General features: G+C 45.4%; 6 protein-coding genes across 7 annotated transcripts in view; 3 read left to right on the top strand and 3 right to left on the bottom strand.

Annotated features, from left to right (window-relative positions):
- LOC131207607 (uncharacterized) overlaps positions 1 to 2,203 on the top strand; it is a 69,881-nt gene extending 67,678 nt beyond the window's left edge. Inside the window, exons 14-15 of the mRNA XM_058200228.1 lie at positions 483 to 538; positions 691 to 2,203. Of these exons, the coding sequence (XP_058056211.1) occupies positions 483 to 538; positions 691 to 714 (80 nt within the window). The 3' untranslated portion in view covers positions 715 to 2,203. The remainder of the gene's footprint in view (positions 1 to 482; positions 539 to 690) is intronic.
- Positions 2,204 to 2,582: 379 nt separating this feature from the next.
- LOC131207606 (gustatory receptor for bitter taste 66a) lies at positions 2,583 to 4,276 on the bottom strand. Its single transcript, XM_058200227.1, has 3 exons — positions 4,051 to 4,276; positions 2,811 to 3,988; positions 2,583 to 2,750 (listed from the first exon to the last, which is right to left on the bottom strand). Exons 1-3 carry the CDS (start codon positions 4,274 to 4,276, stop codon positions 2,583 to 2,585), a joined length of 1,572 nt encoding a protein of 523 aa, XP_058056210.1.
- Positions 4,277 to 5,133: 857 nt separating this feature from the next.
- Positions 5,134 to 6,706, bottom strand: LOC131210245 (selenocysteine insertion sequence-binding protein 2). The gene is made up of 2 exons (XM_058203458.1): positions 5,835 to 6,706; positions 5,134 to 5,773 (listed from the first exon to the last, which is right to left on the bottom strand). The coding sequence occupies exons 1-2, from the start codon at positions 6,638 to 6,640 to the stop codon at positions 5,329 to 5,331; spliced, it is 1,251 nt and encodes a 416-aa protein (XP_058059441.1). The 5' UTR covers positions 6,641 to 6,706; the 3' UTR covers positions 5,134 to 5,328.
- Positions 6,707 to 7,034: 328 nt separating this feature from the next.
- On the top strand, positions 7,035 to 7,798 carry LOC131211281 (mitochondrial import inner membrane translocase subunit Tim13-like). Its single transcript, XM_058204694.1, has 3 exons — positions 7,035 to 7,281; positions 7,337 to 7,405; positions 7,468 to 7,798. The coding sequence occupies exons 1-3, from the start codon at positions 7,180 to 7,182 to the stop codon at positions 7,564 to 7,566; spliced, it is 270 nt and encodes an 89-aa protein (XP_058060677.1). The 5' UTR covers positions 7,035 to 7,179; the 3' UTR covers positions 7,567 to 7,798.
- Positions 7,114 to 9,547, bottom strand: LOC131211280 (uncharacterized). The gene is made up of 4 exons (XM_058204693.1): positions 9,413 to 9,547; positions 9,045 to 9,284; positions 8,895 to 8,974; positions 7,114 to 8,217 (listed from the first exon to the last, which is right to left on the bottom strand). Exons 3-4 carry the CDS (start codon positions 8,967 to 8,969, stop codon positions 7,759 to 7,761), a joined length of 534 nt encoding a protein of 177 aa, XP_058060676.1. The 5' UTR covers positions 8,970 to 8,974; positions 9,045 to 9,284; positions 9,413 to 9,547; the 3' UTR covers positions 7,114 to 7,758.
- Positions 9,368 to 13,801, top strand: LOC131211279 (ATP-binding cassette sub-family B member 6). 2 transcript variants are annotated; one of them, XM_058204692.1, is made up of 5 exons: positions 9,368 to 9,516; positions 10,664 to 11,899; positions 11,963 to 12,138; positions 12,275 to 12,480; positions 12,564 to 13,801. In XM_058204692.1, exons 2-5 carry the CDS (start codon positions 10,687 to 10,689, stop codon positions 13,519 to 13,521), a joined length of 2,553 nt encoding a protein of 850 aa, XP_058060675.1. In that variant the 5' UTR covers positions 9,368 to 9,516; positions 10,664 to 10,686; the 3' UTR covers positions 13,522 to 13,801. The 2 variants fall into 2 exon arrangements, with proteins under 2 accessions (XP_058060675.1, XP_058060674.1); XM_058204691.1 differs by having other exon boundaries at positions 9,368 to 9,585.
- Positions 13,802 to 20,644: the final 6,843 nt, after the last annotated feature.

Genomic DNA, 20,644 nt, shown 5'->3' with positions numbered 1-20,644 from the left:
AGTTGTCTTTCCTTTCTCTCTTAGTCACATTAATTTTTTACCACACACAGACACTTCTCGGCAACTCTAGTCCTCTAGTCATCCAGGACCCGAAAATCCCAGTCAGTGGGCAAGGGTTCCGCTATTTCCGTTTTTCCGCACTAGAATGTCACTCAAACACACATACACACACTGTTACGCCCGGAAATGGAGCTCGTCAGTCAAGCAATGATCGCAGGGCTAAACAATGATCGTAGGCGCTGCTAGATGCAACAGTCGTTAAATTGCTATTGAGCCGTATCTCATCAAAAGTTTTAGTAGCGTTCTTTTACCGCTTTGGTTACTCATTCGCTAGAAAATTGTCAGTTTCGTTTTGGCTACTCTTTGGCTCGTCCCGTTGTTTGCGTTTTCTCGACATTAAACCGATGCATGTAAAACGACGAAGTTAGACCATTGAGGCAGTGATCTCACTAATCGACGCCGTCTGATCTTCACTTCCACAGGGGACATAGCTTTCGATGAGGTGATGAAGGAAACAGCCAAGGATAAACCGCAAAGTGTGAGTATTGTATTCCTGCGTTATGTTATTGGGTGTACACTTGTGCTTTCAAAAGCTCCAAAAATTTCCCAATCTAAAGTGTACAGCCAATGTTCTTCATCTGTACGATTGATATATTTTTAAATATTTGATTATTATTTTCTCTCCATCAGAAATCAACCGAAAAGGAAGACTAAGGGTTGGGCTAAGACTTCTCTACAGACTCACACAAACCGACATCACTTCCGGCATGCTGTAGTGATGCGAGAGCACGATTTTAAGATGTCTCCAGACAGTTTCATCGCAAGCGCATTACGCAGTTTTATCGAACTACTAGCCTTTAAACATACAAAAAGCCACCCAAAGGCCACAGAACCTTCGATACTCCGATAGGATGTGTGTACTTTTCCACAATTCCTCTACTATTATGGAACAACAATCTTAATCAGAATACACAACGTTATATGCAGATAAACCATAAACCAACACATGCAGCACTGTGCGAAAAGATCGTTTCCGGAACGTAGTTTCCGGAACGTTCCGAGCCGGAACAGCATAAACAGGGACATAGCTTGGCTAGCGCTCAATTGAATACGTGTTGTTTTGTAATTCGGTAACAGTGGCAACAGCATAAAAAGTTAGCTTTATTTCATACATATGCAAGAAATGAACATCTAAGTCAAGCCTCACCGACACAGTGCCGACTCATTTCCAAACTTAACTGGATCTCGACCACCCCATCCCGATGGGCCGGTGGGAACCAATAGCAGTTTTACCAAGGCAACAAGCAAACTTGCTTTGTTAAAGTGAAGGAAAGATAGCACGTCAGTTGCCCTCTGGAAACAGAATTAGCCCTCGTATGGATCGAGCCTCCGCTTTTAGAAGTATCTCCGGATATGCGCACGAAGCACTGATTGCACTATAGTTGCATCAAATTCTTACTGTTACTGAACATGCTTATATCATTCTTGAAGCTTTGCTATGGCTGATTTACGGATAACGCTTACTGGCATAAGATTCCGGTACTTCTTTTCTGCGCATTCCCAACACCTTCGTGCGAAGGCTGCTTAACCCGACTGTAGAAGGTGCGAAAAGGCAAGCGAGGTGTGCCACAAAGCTACGCGAGTAGCATTAAACTCTTTTTTAAACAAAGCGGAATGATGGCACCACTGTGTGACGACGAAAAGCATGTTATAGTTAAAATTTACAATTACTGATAAAATCTTATAATACAAGCCGTAAAGGACGGAACACACCCAAACTGGGTACCTCCACTAATGCTGAAAAAGTGTCGCCGGTAGTAGCTCAACGTCGACGCGGTCGTTTTTGTGAGATACCAAGCAGACAAGATTAGATATTTTAACAAAGGAGAAAATGGAAGAAAACTGAAACCAAAATGCATCCACACACACAGACACTTTGCATTTAAAATAACACAAAGAAAAGGCGAAATAAATCAGTAGATTCAGCGACTCGTGCAAGAGCCACGAGCGTGATCTGAGAGAAAATATAATGATATTAATGATGAAAATAATGTGACGTCCGCAGGCATGTATGTGCTACTGGCGTAGCCGTAGGCGGTGTGGCCAATCAGAAAATGATTATTAGTGAAACGAAGTCAAACAACATGCAACATAACAACATAGATGTACCATTTGCAAAATGTATGAAAAATAAAAGTGCTTACACGAAAACATTAAATTTTTGTATACCTTACTGCATTAACGGGACTTCAGCGACAAACTTTCGGACCAGATCGGACTATTGGACATTTGTGCACGATAAGCCAGCGTAATTTCCAGCGTAATTTACTTGATTCACTATTTGGCTAATTAAACCGAGTTTTTGGAAACTGCTGTGAAAACTGTGCAATTAGTCCTACGTTGAGAGACAATACGTTCTTATGACACAATTATCCTTTGGAACATTTATTTAGGATTGTTTTTTTGTGTGCAATGCTGACATTGTATGTGGAGTATGGATAGATGAGAAAAAATCGAATGGCTGTGTAGAAATGCTTGGTTCTAACGGACAGGACTCACTGGAATGCACTCTTTAGCGTGGATTACTTGGGGCCCTTGGAAGTCGTCAGCGCGGTGGTGACCTCGTCAATAATTGCTAATGCAGTTGTAGTTACATTAGCTATGCTGGTCGTATTTCCACTGGACTTCTGAATAGCAGCTAGGTTGAATTGGATTAAAATGATCAAATAGCTCGTCACAGCACCGGTAATCTGGAAAGCAGTGATAAGGAGTAATTAGTGGGCATTAGAGAGTAAGCGTCGGACACAGACCGCATACAACGTTGTCATGTCTAGATCGAAAAATCCGCAAGCGCTAAAGTTCAGATGGTGGTTTAGCAGTTTCAGCGAAAGATGATTGACCACCTCGTAGCAATGACTTTCGTCGATCACGTTGGCCAAATGGTGCATCTCGATACCGGTCCGGTGCGAGTCGGTTTTGGTCTTCCAGCACACGAATATCGGAACAACACACTTGAGTGCCGTGTAGCAGATGTAAGTCAGCGACAACAGCAGCACCTGGGCGGAGCGGAACAGGATCGGCACCTCCTGCCCCGTCAGCCCACAGTAGAGAAAGTAGAGCTGTGCGGTTATTGCGACAAACCCGTGCGCCATCGCAACGAGCATCTGCACGCTGTACATGCGGTTGATAATTTTCCCAATCTCGCACAGCTCATCGTGAGTCCGGCAGATCAGTATTAGCTTACTGTCCATCCGCTGATCGATCCGGGCCCGTTGTCGAATATCACTCGGAAGGAACTCGTGGGCTGCACCCGGTCGCTCTTGCTTGGCCGATGGATGGACCACATTGCGGCGCGGTGGCACTGGTGACGGCTTCTTTCCCGAGTTTATCGCTTCGTACGGCTTAACCTCAACCTTCTTAACCCGCGTTGTGAGATGTTTCTTCTTCGGTGGGGTTGCCGCAAGCTGCAGTTTCTTTTGGGTGTAAACGGTAAATATTTCTTTCTCCAGATAGTCCAACGGAACATCGCACATCTCCTTATCCCGTTCGCTACCGTGTTGCTCCTTGTAGTGCTGTAGCCCCTGCGCAATTTCGCTCATGTGCGCATTCATAGCGTTAAACCGTTGGCGAACGGCATGCACGAGAAGGATGAACCAAATGCGACAGACCGAGTTGAGGGCCGTCGGTATGGTCGTGATGAACCAAATCATCGACACGAATGTTACAGCTTCCTCGAAGACCACGAAACTGTACACCGTGATGACTGCCTCGAAGAACAGCATGGACAAGCCCAACAGCAGAGTTATGTGTTGCAAATGGCGGTTGTTGATCTGGATACCTTCTCCGGCAAGTTTGGCATCAACGCGGTTCAACCGCTCGAAACTCTCAATAATACGCTTCTGATTGAACATGCCCGCCACCATATCCGTGCTCATCATAATCGGTTCCATGTAAGTAACGAAAATCCCGATCGCATTGGTCAGAGTTTCTGCAGTAGATCGACGATCACTTAAAGTAGTAATGTGCCACAGGTGCAACGGTCCCACTTACTCTGTGATCCCCAGTGGTCCTTCACGTAGTTCGTGGTTGCCACGTGGTATAACGCCGTGTAGACAATGATGTTACACACCACCCACACGTTACCGGTAATAGACACCTGCAAAATGCGCCGTTTATAAAACGCACGCAAAGACAGAGGAATTACCCCAAAAATGGTTGAAACATAGAAGAGACCGCGCAACGAATCCAACAGTCCACCTGTCGACGAAGCGGACATTTTGCTTCCACTTTCCACACCGTTGAATGGACACAGCAGAATGAGAACGCTAAGCCAGGATTTAATGGTCGAGTCTCAAGCAGTTGACTCACACCCATTAGTCATCACCCTACGACATACTGATCAAATATTGAAGAACCTATCATTAACAAATTGATTTTAATGTTGCTTCAAACAGAGTTCAACTGATGAATTGTTTACCACCTCGTTCGCTTCAACGCACAGAGTAATTAAGGTAATGGTAAGGCATTGGTACATAATCCGTGAAGAACCAGACTTAAGTAATTGCTCAGAGATGGGTTTAAGTAGTTTTGGTGCTTTGTGTGTAACAACAAGACGTGATAAAAGGTAGCCTCTCTGATCGTTTTAAATGATTCCACCAAATTAGAACTGGAATCATCAACATTTTTTGCTGTATCTTTTAGATCAAAGTTTAATTGTCTGTAATATAGGTTGTGAGAGGTGTAAAATTAAAACAAATGCATCTTGTATTGGTTTTTATTAGAAAAAATAAAATCACTCATCATCAGTTACAAATCGTAGAAGCGATTTATTTGATTTTTTTGGGAAATAACTTAATAAATTGTTCACTTAAGAAAAATCCGTTCAGAATAGAATTAGATGGCCTGAAAAACGAAATGCTGGGACTGAGACTATTAGTAATTTGTCATCAGTTTTCACACATTTATCTTGTTGATCATAAATTTGTTCTGCATTTTGGAAGTGCACCGATAAGTATTTACAAAAACAGTCTCTCGCATATAAATGGTTTCCATCATAATGGATATCGGAAATGGTACGTTTATTGATATCATGTAATAAAATATGGTTTGTACATTGCCGCACAATGGGGAACCGTTTGTCACCAATTTGCCCAATAACACTCACATTGATAAGATGATAGACATGCTTGTAGCAGTACTTGACTTGAGACTAGAAAATTTCACCTTCCGGATGGAGCAGAGGCTTGGGCTGTGCTAAGACCTACACACTAAATGCACGTCCATGGAATGACTAGAGTAATGTTGCTGGATGTTCGTTGCGGGACTGTTTCATGCCACTGTTCCCATTTGGGTGCGATAGTTCGCCCGTTCCTCTTCCACGATCTCCAACATTTGCTTAACGGTGTCCTCGCAACCCGCATAGCTCAGCATACCAACGCAGCTGATCGGTGCCTTTTTCAGCAAATGGAAACCGATCTTTCTGCGCTTGAGAGCGAATAAATATGGCACTTGGCTCTGGCGACACAGAACCTTCATGTTGCCGACCAACTGGTCGATCGCGTCGTTCGGTTCGAGATCCGGTGCAATCAACACCAAGCGCACCTTGCGTAGCTCGAGGTGTTTGAGAACTTCGTTGAATCCCACCACGAACCGCTTGCTACTGACTGCTTTAATGGGATTTTTCGCATACGCTTTCGATTGGAACTGAAACACTTTAACCACCACCCGCTCGGCGAGTTCACGAAGATCGTCCGTAATGAGGTGATCGCAGTATCTGAAAAGGGAACTCATTGCTAGAACTCGAAGATTCGGGACGCACGTCCACGCCGACTTACGGTCGAAAGTTTCTCGAATGCCTGAGGGTTCCCGGTTTCGGTGCCATGGACGCTCGAAGTGTTGGAAAACCATTCTGGTATTCACTGGAGTCACGGCTCGGTGGCGGACCGTCGCTTATGCAGCAGCGCTCGATCGCCTTGAGAAAAGGTGAGTCGACCAACGGCGGCTCGGTAAATAGTTTCGTTTCCGAAACTGTTTCACCGCCTGAGCAGTTGCCAACACCGGCTGGTTTCGCTGCTTCGGGGCAGTACTCTGTGTTGTTGGTGCCGACGCTGGCCGCCTTCTCCGATCGGCTCCTTACTATATCCTTCTTCAGTCGAGTGGGTTTTTTCTCCTTTGGCACCTCCCGTTGCTTGCCCTTGTGCAGTACCAGCAGCGGCGGCTGCGGAACGATCGGAACGATCGGTTTGTGCTCAGCACGCTCTCCGCCGGCGAGTTGCTCGCGGATTGCCTCGGACAGATTGATCTGAACCACTTCGGTGGGAGCTTTCTTCGAGCGTTTCTTTGTTTTTAGCGTTGGCCCCGGTGGCAACGATTGAACGTGCTGGTACTTCGTTAGGAAGCTCTCGTCGATGATCTGCAACTTTTGGCTTTTCGGACCACGAATCTTTTTTAGTTGCTCCTCGTATTTTTTTGCCGCCTTCTTCTGCCGTTCCGCCTCCTTGCGAGCCTTGCGTGCAGATATTTTCTCACCGTCCGACATCGGCGAATGGAACGAGTGGCCAGTCTGCGAACCGGAGACGTTCGGTCCTCCGACAGCCGAAGCGCCGAGCGGATCGGTTTGCATTGTTGTCGAGGGCACCATTGACTAACAGTAACCGTAAATTCCCATACTATCGAAGAAATCAAGGCTCCCGGAGCTTTAAGACTGTTATCCTTCCGCCCCGTTAAAAAAACTTTTTCGTCCTTCGCCGACGTTCGTTGACAGGTAGCGATATAGGCGAAGGCTTAGTTCAACCTCGCCGTGCCCCAATCCATTAAATGTTGTTTCATTCATTTTTCATCAACAACCTACCACTTGTCTTATTCCAATCACAATAAGGATTCCATTTTTTCTTGAAATCTACACAAAACGATTTAGATTAAGTGGAATAAATGTATTTTTCGCACAATTGACATTATTCAGATAAACAATCAAATGACAGCCGTCATTGTTGAAAATTTTGTCAACATTTACTTTTTTGACAGTTTGTTACCGACGGCGTGCGCGATTTCATATTACACAACCAAGTACATAAAGTGTGTATATTCCGAGCATTCGGGGACTATTTTTCCCGACGCGTATTTACCAAAGCTCCGTTAGACTTGCATTGCATTTATTTCTGCAGCAAACACACTGCCATTATGGAAGCTTCGCTGGAAAATCTGTCCTCCACGCAAAAGGACGAATTGATGAGCACAATCAAACAAAAGATTGCGATAGCGAACGCACAAGAACTAGTCACCGTAAGTTACTTTACGTTTCTGAATGTAGCTTTTATAGTAAATGCTTCGCTTCCAGAAAATGACCGAGAAGTGTTTCAAGAAGTGCGTTGGAAAGCCGGGGCAGGACCTAGATAGTTCCGAGCAGGTATGTTTCGATCGATGATGCACGTACTTTGTGGGTTCATGTTCTTCCTGTTTTTTCTGCAGAAATGCATTGCCATGTGCATGGACAGGTTTATGGACTCTTGGAATGTGGTCTCTCGAGCCTTGACACAGCGTTTACAGCAAGAGCAGTACAAAGGCTAAACGGAGGTGTCATTGGGAAGTGGTACCGAAATGTAATCGAAGAACGGTTTACGTTCTGCAACCGAAGTCGATCTTGCATAAGCTTCCAAGTTTATTATCGGGAAATTTAGGCCGACGAGGGTTTTTGTCTTGAGTTTACCTACTAGCGTAATAAATCATCTCCGGAACGTTGAATACCGCAGAAGGGTACATCTAATCATCCGGAGTTTCGTTCTGCGTACTGACGCCGTCGCTTTGTTCTGTTTTCGTTCGCGCTCCGTAGTGCATCTCGACAGACGATGACTCGTTTGAACTGCTTTTCGTTTCAGAACTAATATTTGCAACCATTTCGCCGCACAGTCGGTCGACCATTAACATTAGAAGTGGACGCACATTGTCTTCGACGTCAGCAGGCGATTGAAGGTTCAATTGTCGGGCCATATGCACACGAGGCACTGTGCCACTACGATAACCCGATTCTGCGGCCAAGATTCTTTTCGTGTGTTGTAGATTCTCCGACGAGAGCATATCGAACACTAGCTCATAGGCAAGGGATTTTTGGTCTAGCTGGAAATCTGAATCACTTTCAAGCGTATTGGACGTCTTCCTGCTATGATCGTTAACATTGCATTCGTTTTCGATGATGTCGTATAGTAGCGCGCGCAATTTAGCCTGAAAATAGTATAAATGTTAAGTAACCTAAATCATTTCATTTCATTTACACAAAAAAATGTTCGCCGTTCAGGCTTAACAGTGCTCAAAAAGCTCAGCAAATAGTTCGCTAATCCCAGAAGGAGAGGAGGCCGTCTCGTCTTCGAGGGATAAGGAGGAAGGGATAGCGGAGACACCACGCCGGTCATTCGCAATCCGCCAGAACGATCTCGGGTTCACCGTGAACCGGGACTGGATACTCGCCAGGTATCCCCTGTATCTAGCCCGATTGTAAGCGCGATACGCGTTAGATGCATATTTGAATACGCGGCGATGGTACGGCGAGCGATATCGAAGGTAAGCGCGGCAGCTCTTCTAGTATCGGCCCTCAGCGAGCGGCGATGCCGCAGGAAGAAAACTGTCCTCAGCGATGAGGGGAAGCGGGGAGAAGACCATGCTCGTTCTGGTGGCGAGGTCGTCTGAATACGCGAGCACGAGGTCCGCGAGGTTTTGCAGACGATGTTTTGCGTTAAGCTTAGTGCGGATACCACGTATGTTCTGATAATAAACATGCAGACCGGTGCCTGCCGGAGCGGCGGGGCGGGCGGAAGTTGAAGGCGGTGTGCAGGACGATGGTACAATTCCAGCGGAAGGTATTAGTGTCAGTGTAAATACTCGACAAGCCGCGCCCGACTTACTTTAATACTCAGCAACGATCCACTTTCTTCCAGTTTTTTCAACACCATATCGCGAAACTCCAAATCTTCATCCATTATGCCTTTCGGAAAGAAACAAAAATCGATTATTCGTGCTATCGGATATGCGTTGATTTGTTTACTTGCGCGTACCTAAGCAACCGGGAGCGGAATAACAGATTAGCGGTTTTTCGGCATTTGTCCGGCTCACCCGCACACCGTGAAACCGTGGGTTTGGTATTGTTTGAGAAATTTAAGAAACAAGAATAACAACTCGATACACGATATTACGACGAACAAATTACAATTAATTACGATATTACGGCACAAAATCCGAAGGACGCTTATTTATACCAGTTATGCCCAACATGACCGAATGACAGCTGTCAGCAGCTGAAAATAATAATAAAACAGACAATACAAAAGGGCACTGTTTTGGAACATCATCGCACAGTTTTGCTTTTGCTCACGGCTGTTGTTCTTGCGGCGCAAACTGTGTAAACTATGTGTAAAGTACAGACCTAATCCTGGTCGGAGTGACGGAGTCTTGTCTAAAATAGACAAATTGATTAAAAGTGTCCTCTTCGATGGTCGTGACTGTGCGAATTCGCTTGTGACTCAGAACGTACGTTTATCTAAAGTAAACTTTCGTGTGCAGAGCCTATATTACTGTTTACCCGTAGAGCAGTGCAGTGTAAGCATTTTCCGAGTTAGATTAAGTGGCGTTTTGTCTCTATGTTTGCAGCAGCAAAACCCGTTGACCCGACTCCGATCGAGGCGCTAATTAAGTTTCCACGGAGAAAGCCTTGCACCGTCACCGTGATGTAACATACTACGTATCAATTTTCGTTGTCCCGCGGAACTCGTCGTCAGGGAAGCCCGTCCGCTATACCAACTTTGGACGGGTGAAACCATTTTTAGCAATTACCCGATTGAAGGCCGGCAGTACGCCGCACAGAAAACCGGCTTGCGCTGTCAAATCAATTTGAATTTTTGGAATCCTGACAATGTGCAGACGCTTCGCGTTACATATTGTTTGCCTTAATTAGAGCGCAACCACCAAATGTCTGAGATTAATTAATTCCTATTGAATGTGATTATTTTGAATATTTTCCCGCTGGCCGAAGAGAATCCCGCCCCTTACACGTGGACGGTAAAACCATAGTGAGATGTTGAAACTAACTTCTCTAATCTCTCTGATGCCACAGTATGCCGATAAGCGGAATAAAACATTCCAGTGACCGGCGGTTGCAGCTTACATCCTTACCGTTTAAGTGGGCAGTGAATTGTGCTCCACAATCCATGAAATCCCTAAGGCATTGACCTTCAATGGTGATTCGACAGTTGCCTTCGATGGCACTTGAAGCAGAATGGTCCATAGATTATTGGTTGCTGTTTATTATTATTGTTGTATTATTATTCGAACATACTTTGCCAGACTTCCGTAGAATTCGGAGATTGTCAGAGATGTACCATCGAATGTTGCACTGTGCAGCACTGTTGAATTGATTGCACCAAAAGTCTTTCAAAATCGTGCAAGCGTGCGCAAGGCGGGAAAAATTGCGGATTGCAACACCAGGTTGCAAATGATAAGCCGGGGACCCGTTATCATAAGCGGTGCGGTTATATGTAGCTAAAGTGATTGTAAATTATGTAGCACCATTGCATCGTTATGGAGATGCGATTTCATTTCCATCGCGGTGCCCGAACACACATCCCGTTTCTGTTTGCTGTGATTATTAATCTCTTTTTATCTTGTGTCATCATTCCAGTGTTGCCGCGAACTTGGATCAAAATGATACGCTACTGTCCGAATGACACGTCTATGGACGTGGTGTGGTTCAACCATGGCGTCTCGCAGTGCTTCATGGATACGGTGGCAATGGGGACGATCGGTAGCTTCATGCTACTCTTCGGCACGATGCAACTCATAATGTACAGGCGCTATGCAACCGAAGTCTACCCGCAATTGATCAGAAAATCTCGACTGTATAACTTCCAACTGTTCCTGCTGGTTCTTCTGACTCTGTTGACCCAAGTTCGCTTTGTTCTGGAAGGATTCGTGTTCGATGGAGCGCAGGTGTACGGTTTTATGATACTCTCGTTAGTAGTAGCCCTGTTCGCATACCCTTACTCAATCGTGCTGCTCGTGAAGGAACGTTACTATCAGTTGCCGTCACCACGAACCAATGGCCATGGATTGATACTACTCATTTTCTGGACGATGCTGTTTGTGGTGCAGAACATCGCTTTCGTCAATTTGAATTATCACGGTGGTTGGTTCCAGTTGCAAACGCTGAAAGACCGGGTAGAGTTTGGATTGTTTATCGTGCGGTACATCGTCACGATGCTGCTGTTTGTGATCGGTCTGAAAGCACCGGCCATCACCTCAACCCTGAACAGTGAAGAGTATCAGAATCTGCACACAAACCAGGAGAATCAGTCCACGTTTCGAAACGCATGGAACAAAATGGGAACACTGATGCCGTTTTTGTGGCCGAAAAAGGATAGCTTCTTACAGATTCGTGTGATTTTCTGCTTCCTGCTGCTTATCAGCGGGCGAGTCATTAATCTCTACGTACCGATCTACAACAAGAAGATCGTCGACAGCCTCTCTGTGCAGCCAGTGCTCTTCCGATGGGATTGGATCCTGGTGTACGTTGGATTCAAGTTTCTCCAGGGTGGCGGTACCGGCTCGATGGGTCTGCTTAACAATCTGCGCAGCTTTTTATGGATCCGTATTCAGCAGTACACGACGCGAGAAATCGAGCTCGAGTTGTTCCGCCACCTGCACAGCCTTTCGTTGCGTTGGCATTTGAACCGCAAGACGGGCGAGGTATTGCGGGTAATGGATCGTGGCACGGACAGTATCAACAATCTGCTGAACTACATTCTCTTCTCGATTGCGCCGACCATTGTGGACATTCTGATTGCGGTGGTGTTCTTCATAACGGTCTTCAACTGGTGGTTCGGGTTCATCGTTTTTCTCACGATGACCCTCTACATTGGTAAGTGTGAGGGAGGGATGAACAGGGGAAAACATCACTGATGCATTCGTTTTTTACTTTCAGTGGCAACAATCATGGTGACGGAGTGGCGTACAAAGTTTCAACGACGCATGAACCTTGCCGATAATCAGCAGAAGGCTCGAAGTGTCGATTCGCTGCTCAACTTCGAAACGGTCAAGTACTACGGCGCTGAGCAATACGAGGTGGACTGTTACCGTGAGGCCATTCTCAAGTTTCAGGTAAGTGGTTCTTATCGTCTGCAATGATTTCATCGTTTTAATGCATTGAAATTGCAATGCAACATGAAATTCTGCCAAGAGTTAGCACAATGTTTTACTTAAATGGTCTCAAGTATATACGTTTTTAATTTTGCAGGACGAAGAATGGCGATCCATAATTACACTGAATATCCTGAATACCATGCAAAACATCATCGTCTGTGGTGGATTACTCGCTGGATCTCTGCTATGCGCCTATCTGGTCGTATACCAGGATGGGCTCACAGTTGGAGATTATGTTTTGTTTGCCAGTTACATCATACAGCTCTACGTTCCCCTAAATTGGTTCGGCACCTTCTATCGGTAAGCAAATCATTGGCCCCTAAAACAGGATATTAGATTGTTGGCTTTAACTTAACTGTTGATAAACCCAAACTTTCCGACAGTGCGATTCAAAAGAACTTCGTGGACATGGAAAATATGTTTGATCTGATGCGCGAAGACCAGGAAGTTATAGATGCTCCGGGTGCTGGCGAACTGGCCGTTGTGCGCGGTGGCATCGACTTCAACGACGTAACGTTTGGCTACAACGTTGAGCGTTTCGTGCTGCGTAACGTCAGTTTTACCGTTCCCGCCGGCAAAACAGTTGCTATCGTCGGTCCATCGGGTGCGGGTAAGAGCACGATCATGCGGCTGCTGTTCCGGTTTTACGACGTAGACGGTGGCTCTATATCGGTCGACGGACAAAATATTAAAACGGTACGCCAGGCATCACTGCGACAAGCGATCGGTGTAGTACCGCAGGATACGGTTCTGTTCAACAACACGATCAGGTACAACATCCAATACGGGCGTGTCGGAGCTCCCGAAGCGGACATCATTATGGCCGCCCGGAGCGCCGACATACACGAGCGGATTCTGTCGTTTCCCGAGAAGTACGATACGCAGGTGGGCGAAAGGGGACTTCGATTGAGCGGTGGTGAAAAGCAGCGTGTCGCGATCGCACGAACGATCCTTAAATCACCATCAATTGTGCTACTCGATGAAGCGACCAGTGCGCTTGATACCCAAACTGAGCGGAACATTCAAGCAGCGCTATCTAAGGTTTGCTCTAATCGAACGACACTTATCATTGCCCACCGTCTATCGACGATCATCCATGCGGACGAAATTCTTGTGCTGAAGGAAGGAGCCATTGTAGAACGGGGTCGGCACGAGCTGCTGCTGGAAAGTAACGGTGTCTACGCTAAAATGTGGAACCAGCAGCTGAAAAACCTAGAAATGGGAGCAAACACTACGGACGATAGCACGGCAGGCAACGGTCAAGTACCGAATGGGACAGCAAATGAAACGCCCAGCAAGATAGCGACATCGGCTCATCATCACCATCATCATCAGGGTTGAGCATCATTTGTGCCTCCAAAAATCCGCGGGGAAAGATTATTGTGTATGGGGTAAATTATATGTGCACCTTCTACCGATAGTTAGAAATATGTGATAGCGAAGATAGGGAAAGTTGAACGATCCAAAAGCAGCGCTGCAATGACCCGATTGCAATGTACAAAGATGGACTGATAGAGTGCCGATGAGAAGGGCGATGCCAATACCATTTGCGCAGGGTGATTCAAATTATGTACAAGAAGTCATAAACAACGTCACTGAAACCGCGATTAAACTTTCTGTGTAGAACTTTAATTGAAAAAGGTGTATATTCTATTGGTTCTATGAGTTGTTGACAGGCCACGGAGTTGTTCAGCAAAACACTGTTCAACTCCGTAAACCACTCTAAACGGCAAAAGAAAGAAAAATGAATCAATGAAGAATAAACTGTCTATGGTAAGCGGATTGCATAAGTTAGGCGTTATTCGAAAGCGGTCTAAGGTCTAAGGTCCACTTTACAATGTTTCAACGTATGGGAGGGGCGCCGAGTTCTTATGAGAATTAATCATGAGTTTTTGGTCGGAAATCGGACGTGGCATGCTGTTCGACCATGTTCCGCAGAAATGCAGTACCCAGGATTCCGTTTTCGGGTCAACGCTCTGCAACCTATTGGGGTATTGGCGGCATGACGCTGCAAATGTGCAGCAAGGCTGTCCGATTTACCGAAGACATCGGTTGATTACTAGAGTAACTATTGGGAGTATCGCAGTAAAGGCATTTCTGATAACCAAAGCTCTTATTTAGCATGCTTACAGCCTATTTTCAGTGTATTGGATTCATTAACTGATCGTCAAACTAACATCGTTCATTTAACTTCATTGAATAACGATCGTTAAACATAAATGATCGTACAGAATCAAACGGTTTTTTTTCAAAATTTCCATAAACTAACTTCCCAGTAGACTGGTTTAAGATAGCCAACAAATTATCCAGCATTGTCTTATCTCTTCTCAAAATTACTTGGCTGTTTAATCGTAAGCGCATAGGCGATCAGCACCCTATCCAATCAGCACCTTCGAGTGTATGATTAACAACATCATTGCGACTTTAGCAGCATCCCATACACTGGTAATTCTCACGACTATTGCTTCGCGGACGTCGTACTGCACGCCTCCGGCAGCTGTAGGTCAGGGTCTGGCGGTAGCAGAGTGGCCGTTCCTTGGTTAAATCTCTTAAATGTAACCATGGTTTTGCTTGCTCAGTGTACTACACCACCACCATCTATTTTTGCGCCAAAGTCAAAGTCAATCAAGGCTTCGTTCGATACGGCTATTAGACCCCGAACATGTAGTCGATCAGGTTCGAGGGGCTACCACCTGCCGTGTGAAACATCACTAGGAGGGCAAAAAACTCGTTACGTTCGTGGCGGAGAAGAAAACGTTAACAAGCAGCATAAAAATGACTTATGAAAATTTGGCTCCTTCAAAGACGCATACTGCAAACATTATCACATGCCTTGACGACGCTTGCATGTAGTTTGTCGTGGACTCCAAAGAAGTGGGGCTATTCACTTGGAAGCTGAGCACATATCCCATATCAGGACGCGTTGTGAGTTTACAAAATATGCAAATATTCAAAACATGTTGGTTTGCTTATTATTTGCCAATCGCTAACGTTACCGGCAGCTGATGAGTTAGAAAGAAGTTTGAACAATATAGTTGTGTTTTCCATTTAACAAGTAACGTCTTATTGACTTTATCTCACCGTGCGTACACGGGAATCGCTTGGTTTCCACAATGGGCTGAAAAGTCCCGAGCTTAAGGAAGAAAGCGCGTTTTTCTATTGTTCAAAATTAGATTGATTCTTCAACGTAATCTCAATGAAGAGCCAAACATTCTTTTTAACACCGCGCTAATATTTTAATAACATTTTTGTAGAATGATTTATGTTTCGCCCCGATAACGCTGTTGATGGTATTTCGCTTCTCAACATAGGCGATGGATATTACCAGCCCATTTGTTATGCTTGCTTGGGCTTCGGACGAGGATCGCCAGCTGCTCTTCACTCCGCTGACGATCGTTTAGATTCCGGAGTGAAGTGATGGTCAAACACTACTAAGAATCATCAACATGTTCTTGTGTTTGATCAATAGTGTACAAATGCCGCAGCCACTTTGAACAGAACTTTCTCATTGAAAAATATGCATGCAACATGAAGCCCACACGTTCTTTTGATATCTCTACAATGTCAGCTAACTAACGGAATTTGACTTTTCGATCATTCAAAACGAGTTTGTGGATTTTTAATTCTATTTAAACCATTATTTCGCTTGAACGGTATTTTCCCCCATCAATAAGCAGTCTTTCATTAATAACACGAAATTGTGCGGCGTTCATTGTTTAAAAAACAACGCAAAGTAGTGTCACTCTTAGCACAATAACGCACAAAATTATAAGTATAGAGTATCACGAAATTTTAACAGCTATTTTTAGGATTAATACTAACTGAACAAGCGGTGAATGCAATAAGACTAGTGCCATCTATATGTTAAGCCATGTTGAGATTTTTCAGACCATGTGTTGGGTAGGGAACGTTTTATTACTTGAAATTTAATCGTAACTTTTTGAACAATAAAAGGTATATTGGAAATCAATTTCAACCAATCATTCAGTAACAAACACCGCGGATACTTCCTAATTTTTCCATAACACCATGGGAATTATGACTATTCATTCGCACATATGTTGCCGCTGTGGGATCCATTCAAAGTACATAAATATGTTTGTTCAAATTATTATAATGTTTGGTGTGTTGTTACACCGCAAAAAAAGAATATAACGAGACTTAAAAAAACTCGGGAAGCATCACACCAAGTCGGAACACACTATGGAAAGCTGACCAAAGTCTCACCTCGCAGTAAACACCACTGGGTTCGCTGGCAATGTGGACAACATCAGAATGCGACCAACCTCAGCCGCAGCCTCGACGGAACTGCATTGACAAAACGCGCAAAACTGCATTGTTGCGACACTGCACGGTGGCCAGGTGAAACGTGTGATTCAATCGCTCGAGCGGTGCATACGACTTTAATTACGCACCGATCGGCCACACGGAAACCTGCGTCGGTTTGGGGCTTTCCGATGACAACGACATGGTTTGGGGAAACAATTGTGCATTCGTGCAACGCCAGTGCACCGCTTTCCACACAGAACAGGCTTTCGTGAGCCCGGCTACGTGTGGCCCAAATGGTCTGGGTGGCTGATTAATGATCTGGCAAGGCTCTGGCGGGTGGCACATCTAATGACTTCTCACACACCGGCGCACCCCCCCCTGGTGGTGGGACTGGCGCTGTGGGTGGTTTTCGGTTCGTTTTCACCTCTCCTGCCCTGGTCATGGCGCTTGGCGGCTAGCCGGGCGAACAGACATTATGTGCGAAATGATACGTTTATCGTTGTTGGCACCTTTGCCGTCGGTCAGGATCGTTACCGTCGGTTGCAGCCGCTGAAAGTGAAATTCGGCACTGTGACTTCGGTGCAACTCGGTGCAACCCGGACGTGGGTAAATTGCAACTAATTGTGTTTGTTTCGTGGCCGTAGTACACAAGTACAGGCTGTCGAAACTTGTTCTGAGCACTAAGCTCAATTTATAGCCCGTTCCGGGCCCATTATCGGTTCAGTGATCGGTTGATGAAGGTGTTTCTGTTTTGCGCTTTCTGATTTTTATTTGCATCTTTGACCCATTCATTCGATTTCGCCATAGACTAAGAGCTGTGAAGTTATGCCCACAGTTAGGGAGCTTTGGCAAGGATTTATGAGTCATTGGTATCCGGCAGATTATTTCAAAGCAAAAAACGGATGCTATTTGATAGCATAATTTAAATGTTGTTCTCAAATGTGTTTTGCAATATGTTTATGTAAATATAAAATATGTAAATATGTGCTCCTTCAACACTACTTATCTTATGTTGGGCAATTAATCGTTTAACATGACAAGGTGTGATAAAAAGTTTAAATACTGTTTCTGTTGAGGCAGAATCACTTTACTTTATTCATAACAATATTAATTTCAAATTGTGAATAAACATGTTTTTTAATAGTTTTGGCTAAAATTGATTGGAAGGGAACTCGACGTTGAGCAGCTGGCCTCATTCAGTCTTACAGTTTGACCAGTTACACAATAAAATATAGATTGGAAATAATTAAAAAAACTTCCGAGTACGTTCTCTGTATGACCGTAAATAATACCAACCGCTAATTTAACTTAACCCCATTGGCTACCGAATATTAACGTATTTCGCGTAGAAATAGTATCCTACCAAAGAATGTGATGTGATCAAGAACCTTCGGCACGAGTCTTGCACATTAGATGCCAGTATTACCACCCGGGTGTTCGACCTTTCCCGAACGCCGGTAATGCATTGGACATGCAAGTGTGCTGTGTGAACAAAGCCAAGAACTCCCTTTCCCTTTCAGTCTCTTGACATACTGGCTTTTGAACTCGGCGTTAAATGCAGTGCGCCCCTATGCGGAGGTCCATCATTATTTCCTGCCGGTCCAGCCAGCCAGGCTGTTTTCGTGGGTTCTGCACTTTTATTGCCAGATCATACGTGTCGGCGACGGCGCCGACGTAAATGAATATTCTCGTTCGCTGCCCGCATGGCGCATGGAAAGCTAAGATGCTGCCAAGGACGCGCACCGGCCGTTTATGCACTGCCGTACCACACCCGGAATTGAAGTGCTCGAAATATTGCCAAAGAAGCGCCGATCCTAAAGCCCAGCGGATTCAGTTCTCTCGCGCGCAAAACCCGGTGAGGCATGCCCTGGGTCCTTGGGCCCCAAAGCGTCGTGTTCATCGAGACGACGATGCACTTTAATTATCGTCGTGTCTTCGTTGCACCGCATCACCGCTGCCTCATCACGCGTAAGCGATTGTCCGAACCCCGGACCCCTATTATGCGGCAGGAATTGGATTTTCCCTTCATTTGTGCACAACTGATTCTTAAGGTCGCCGTGAATGGAAAACTGGCACCGGTATCATTGATAAACGGAGGTGTTTTTGCCATTGCCTTTGTTGCCGGGCAATGCACCGCCAAACCTGTCCGCGTGTGGGTCCGCGTTGCATTTGCGTAGTTGTTCGGCAAGTTGAGCTTAATTGTTTGTATCAATTCCACCTGGCTATAAGACGATGGAATAAAAGTGAAACTAAAGGATTTCCTGTCTGCACGGCGGTTGACCCTCACGGCAGCGATACCGCCATCAGCGTTTCGTTCGCCATGCACAGATTAACATCTGAAGTGCACTTCAATTGTGCACAGCCCTAGGAGCGATCCATAGTGAGTCTCGACATAAGATCTTGATTGGTTTGTTCCTCCTCCGACCCTGACAGTAATCAATAATCGGTTGAAAATTGCCAATTACCCTTATCTTCCGTAAAACGCTCGACGCGGATGAACGAATCGGGATCCGCACACTGCAGAGATCGGTTAAGTAAAGAATTCGTATTGCATTCCTGGACCGCAGCCACCACCAAGATGTGCACTTCTGGCTAGTTGTGTAATTGAATGTTTTACCCAATAAAAGGCGTGTGCTTGGCCAGGAGATTGTGTCTGGGTGGGTTTTTTGTTACTGTGTTTGCCTAACAAATCGGTAGGGGTAATAAAAACTGACGCTTGCAGTATGGTTTACGTACACTCTACAAAATCCGAAACGGGCACACAGGTCAGTAGGACAGCAGTGACTTCGGGCTAAAACCATTAAACATCGTGTATCTTGCCAACCACGCATTCTCCTATCTAGCTAGTAAGAGCGTTTTAGGGTAAATGTGGTATTAGATGAAAGAGCTTTTCTGGTGTTGGTCACCGTTCGGAGAGATTTAACGGTTTCGGGGTACCGAGCGTCGCACTGTTGCTAAACGTTAGGTTAGGTAGAATCGTGTCAGTGTTTCGTAATGTGTTTTAAATATTTCTGCCTAGTGGACTTTCTTTAAATTGTTGAAGTTTCATTCGATTTTGGTGCAAAGCATAGACTCAAAAATAGACAATCCCGTAGCAATCAGATTTTGGAAGTAGTAGCTGCGGAGTCGCGCCACCTATCGCAGCTATCAAATGTTTCCATAATTAGGTAGCATCTCCATCAACCTGTCTGTTCGATTGCACCTCCGAAAAATGCAAATGATGGATGACTTCTCAAAAGTTGGTGAGCATTCGAGTTTTCGTAATTATTTCCATTTATTCTGCACAATCTCGGTCCCTCTCTTTTGATATGCACCTGACTTAGTTTTAGTTTTAGAAGATTGTTGCAATGGAATTCTGCTTGATTGCTAGGCAATTGAAAAGGGCACCGAATGCAAATTTTCTACGGGCAATTTCCTCGTACAAAATCATCGTCGCTCATCGCTCATTGTGCTTTCACTGTTATCTGCATTCCGAAACAAAGCTCTTTTAGATAAAATGGCTTTATTTTGGTTTTCGGCCGTCCACACCAGGCCACACCAGTAATTAAAAAGGCAGCGTAAATTAAATTAGGATCGTTACGAAAAAGTTCAAGCTGAAAATCGGTTGGCTCACTTGCCTGGGATGTGGCCGCATTCCCTGTCGGGTGTTAATCGTTCCATAGGACCGAACATAAGCGAACACCTTCACTCCTGTGAGATGCGTTCCAGTTCCAGGGCCATCATCCGCACGCGACGACGCGTCTTCAGCATTGGTTTTCTTCGTGCCGTTTTAGGTCAAGGCCGCCGCAGCGGTTCGCAAATTTCTCCCAATGGAACGAGATTTCCGACAAAATAGTCATCGTTTTCTGTGGCACGTTCGCCACAGAATTGGTTCACAGACGACGGATGGTGGCCGGCTCGAGCCAACAGAAGGATGGCGCGACAATAGCAGCAGCCCGCTTATGATGTGCGGCCGAACGCGCACATAACCGTCCCCCGGGTGGGTAGTTGCTACTGGTCAATAAAGCGTAACACGAGTGTGCGTCGCAAATCTCACGTGACCTTTCGCCCACGGCTCCGCGGCGGCGAACTGGCGAAGTTTCCACCGAGGCCGGAAGAATGCAGTAACGCCCGGCTCAAAAGTCGGGACCAATGTTATTTTCCCAACGCCGAGCGGCAGCAAAACCAGAAAGCCAAGACCACGGCCACCGCGGCG

Source organism: Anopheles bellator, chromosome 2 (assembly GCF_943735745.2).
Source record: "Anopheles bellator chromosome 2, idAnoBellAS_SP24_06.2, whole genome shotgun sequence".
Lineage (NCBI taxonomy): Eukaryota > Metazoa > Arthropoda > Insecta > Diptera > Culicidae > Anopheles > Anopheles bellator.
Note: the sequence above shows the minus strand (reverse complement) of the source record. Positions and strands in the feature narration are given on the sequence as shown.

Excerpts from the sequence above, each read along its gene's own strand:
- LOC131211279 (XM_058204692.1), top strand. The coding sequence starts at position 10,687 with ATGATACGCTACTGTCCGAATGACACGTCTATGGACGTGGTGTGGTTC. Across the intron at positions 12,139-12,274 it reads AGGCCATTCTCAAGTTTCAG|GACGAAGAATGGCGATCCAT; the intron begins GTAAGTGGTTCT and ends TTAATTTTGCAG. Across the intron at positions 12,481-12,563 it reads TGGTTCGGCACCTTCTATCG|TGCGATTCAAAAGAACTTCG; the intron begins GTAAGCAAATCA and ends ACTTTCCGACAG.
- LOC131211281 (XM_058204694.1), top strand. The coding sequence starts at position 7,180 with ATGGAAGCTTCGCTGGAAAATCTGTCCTCCACGCAAAAGGACGAATTG. Across the intron at positions 7,282-7,336 it reads ACGCACAAGAACTAGTCACC|AAAATGACCGAGAAGTGTTT; the intron begins GTAAGTTACTTT and ends CTTCGCTTCCAG. Across the intron at positions 7,406-7,467 it reads ACCTAGATAGTTCCGAGCAG|AAATGCATTGCCATGTGCAT; the intron begins GTATGTTTCGAT and ends TTTTTTCTGCAG.
- LOC131211280 (XM_058204693.1), bottom strand. The coding sequence starts at position 8,969 with ATGGATGAAGATTTGGAGTTTCGCGATATGGTGTTGAAAAAACTGGAA. Across the intron at positions 8,218-8,894 it reads GATCGTTGCTGAGTATTAAA|GCTAAATTGCGCGCGCTACT; the intron begins GTAAGTCGGGCG and ends TACTATTTTCAG.
- LOC131207606 (XM_058200227.1), bottom strand. The coding sequence starts at position 4,276 with ATGTCCGCTTCGTCGACAGGTGGACTGTTGGATTCGTTGCGCGGTCTC. Across the intron at positions 3,989-4,050 it reads GGACCACTGGGGATCACAGA|AAACTCTGACCAATGCGATC; the intron begins GTAAGTGGGACC and ends GATCTACTGCAG. Across the intron at positions 2,751-2,810 it reads ACATGACAACGTTGTATGCG|ATTACCGGTGCTGTGACGAG; the intron begins GTCTGTGTCCGA and ends ACTGCTTTCCAG.
- LOC131210245 (XM_058203458.1), bottom strand. The coding sequence starts at position 6,640 with ATGGTGCCCTCGACAACAATGCAAACCGATCCGCTCGGCGCTTCGGCT. Across the intron at positions 5,774-5,834 it reads CATTCGAGAAACTTTCGACC|ATACTGCGATCACCTCATTA; the intron begins GTAAGTCGGCGT and ends TTCCCTTTTCAG.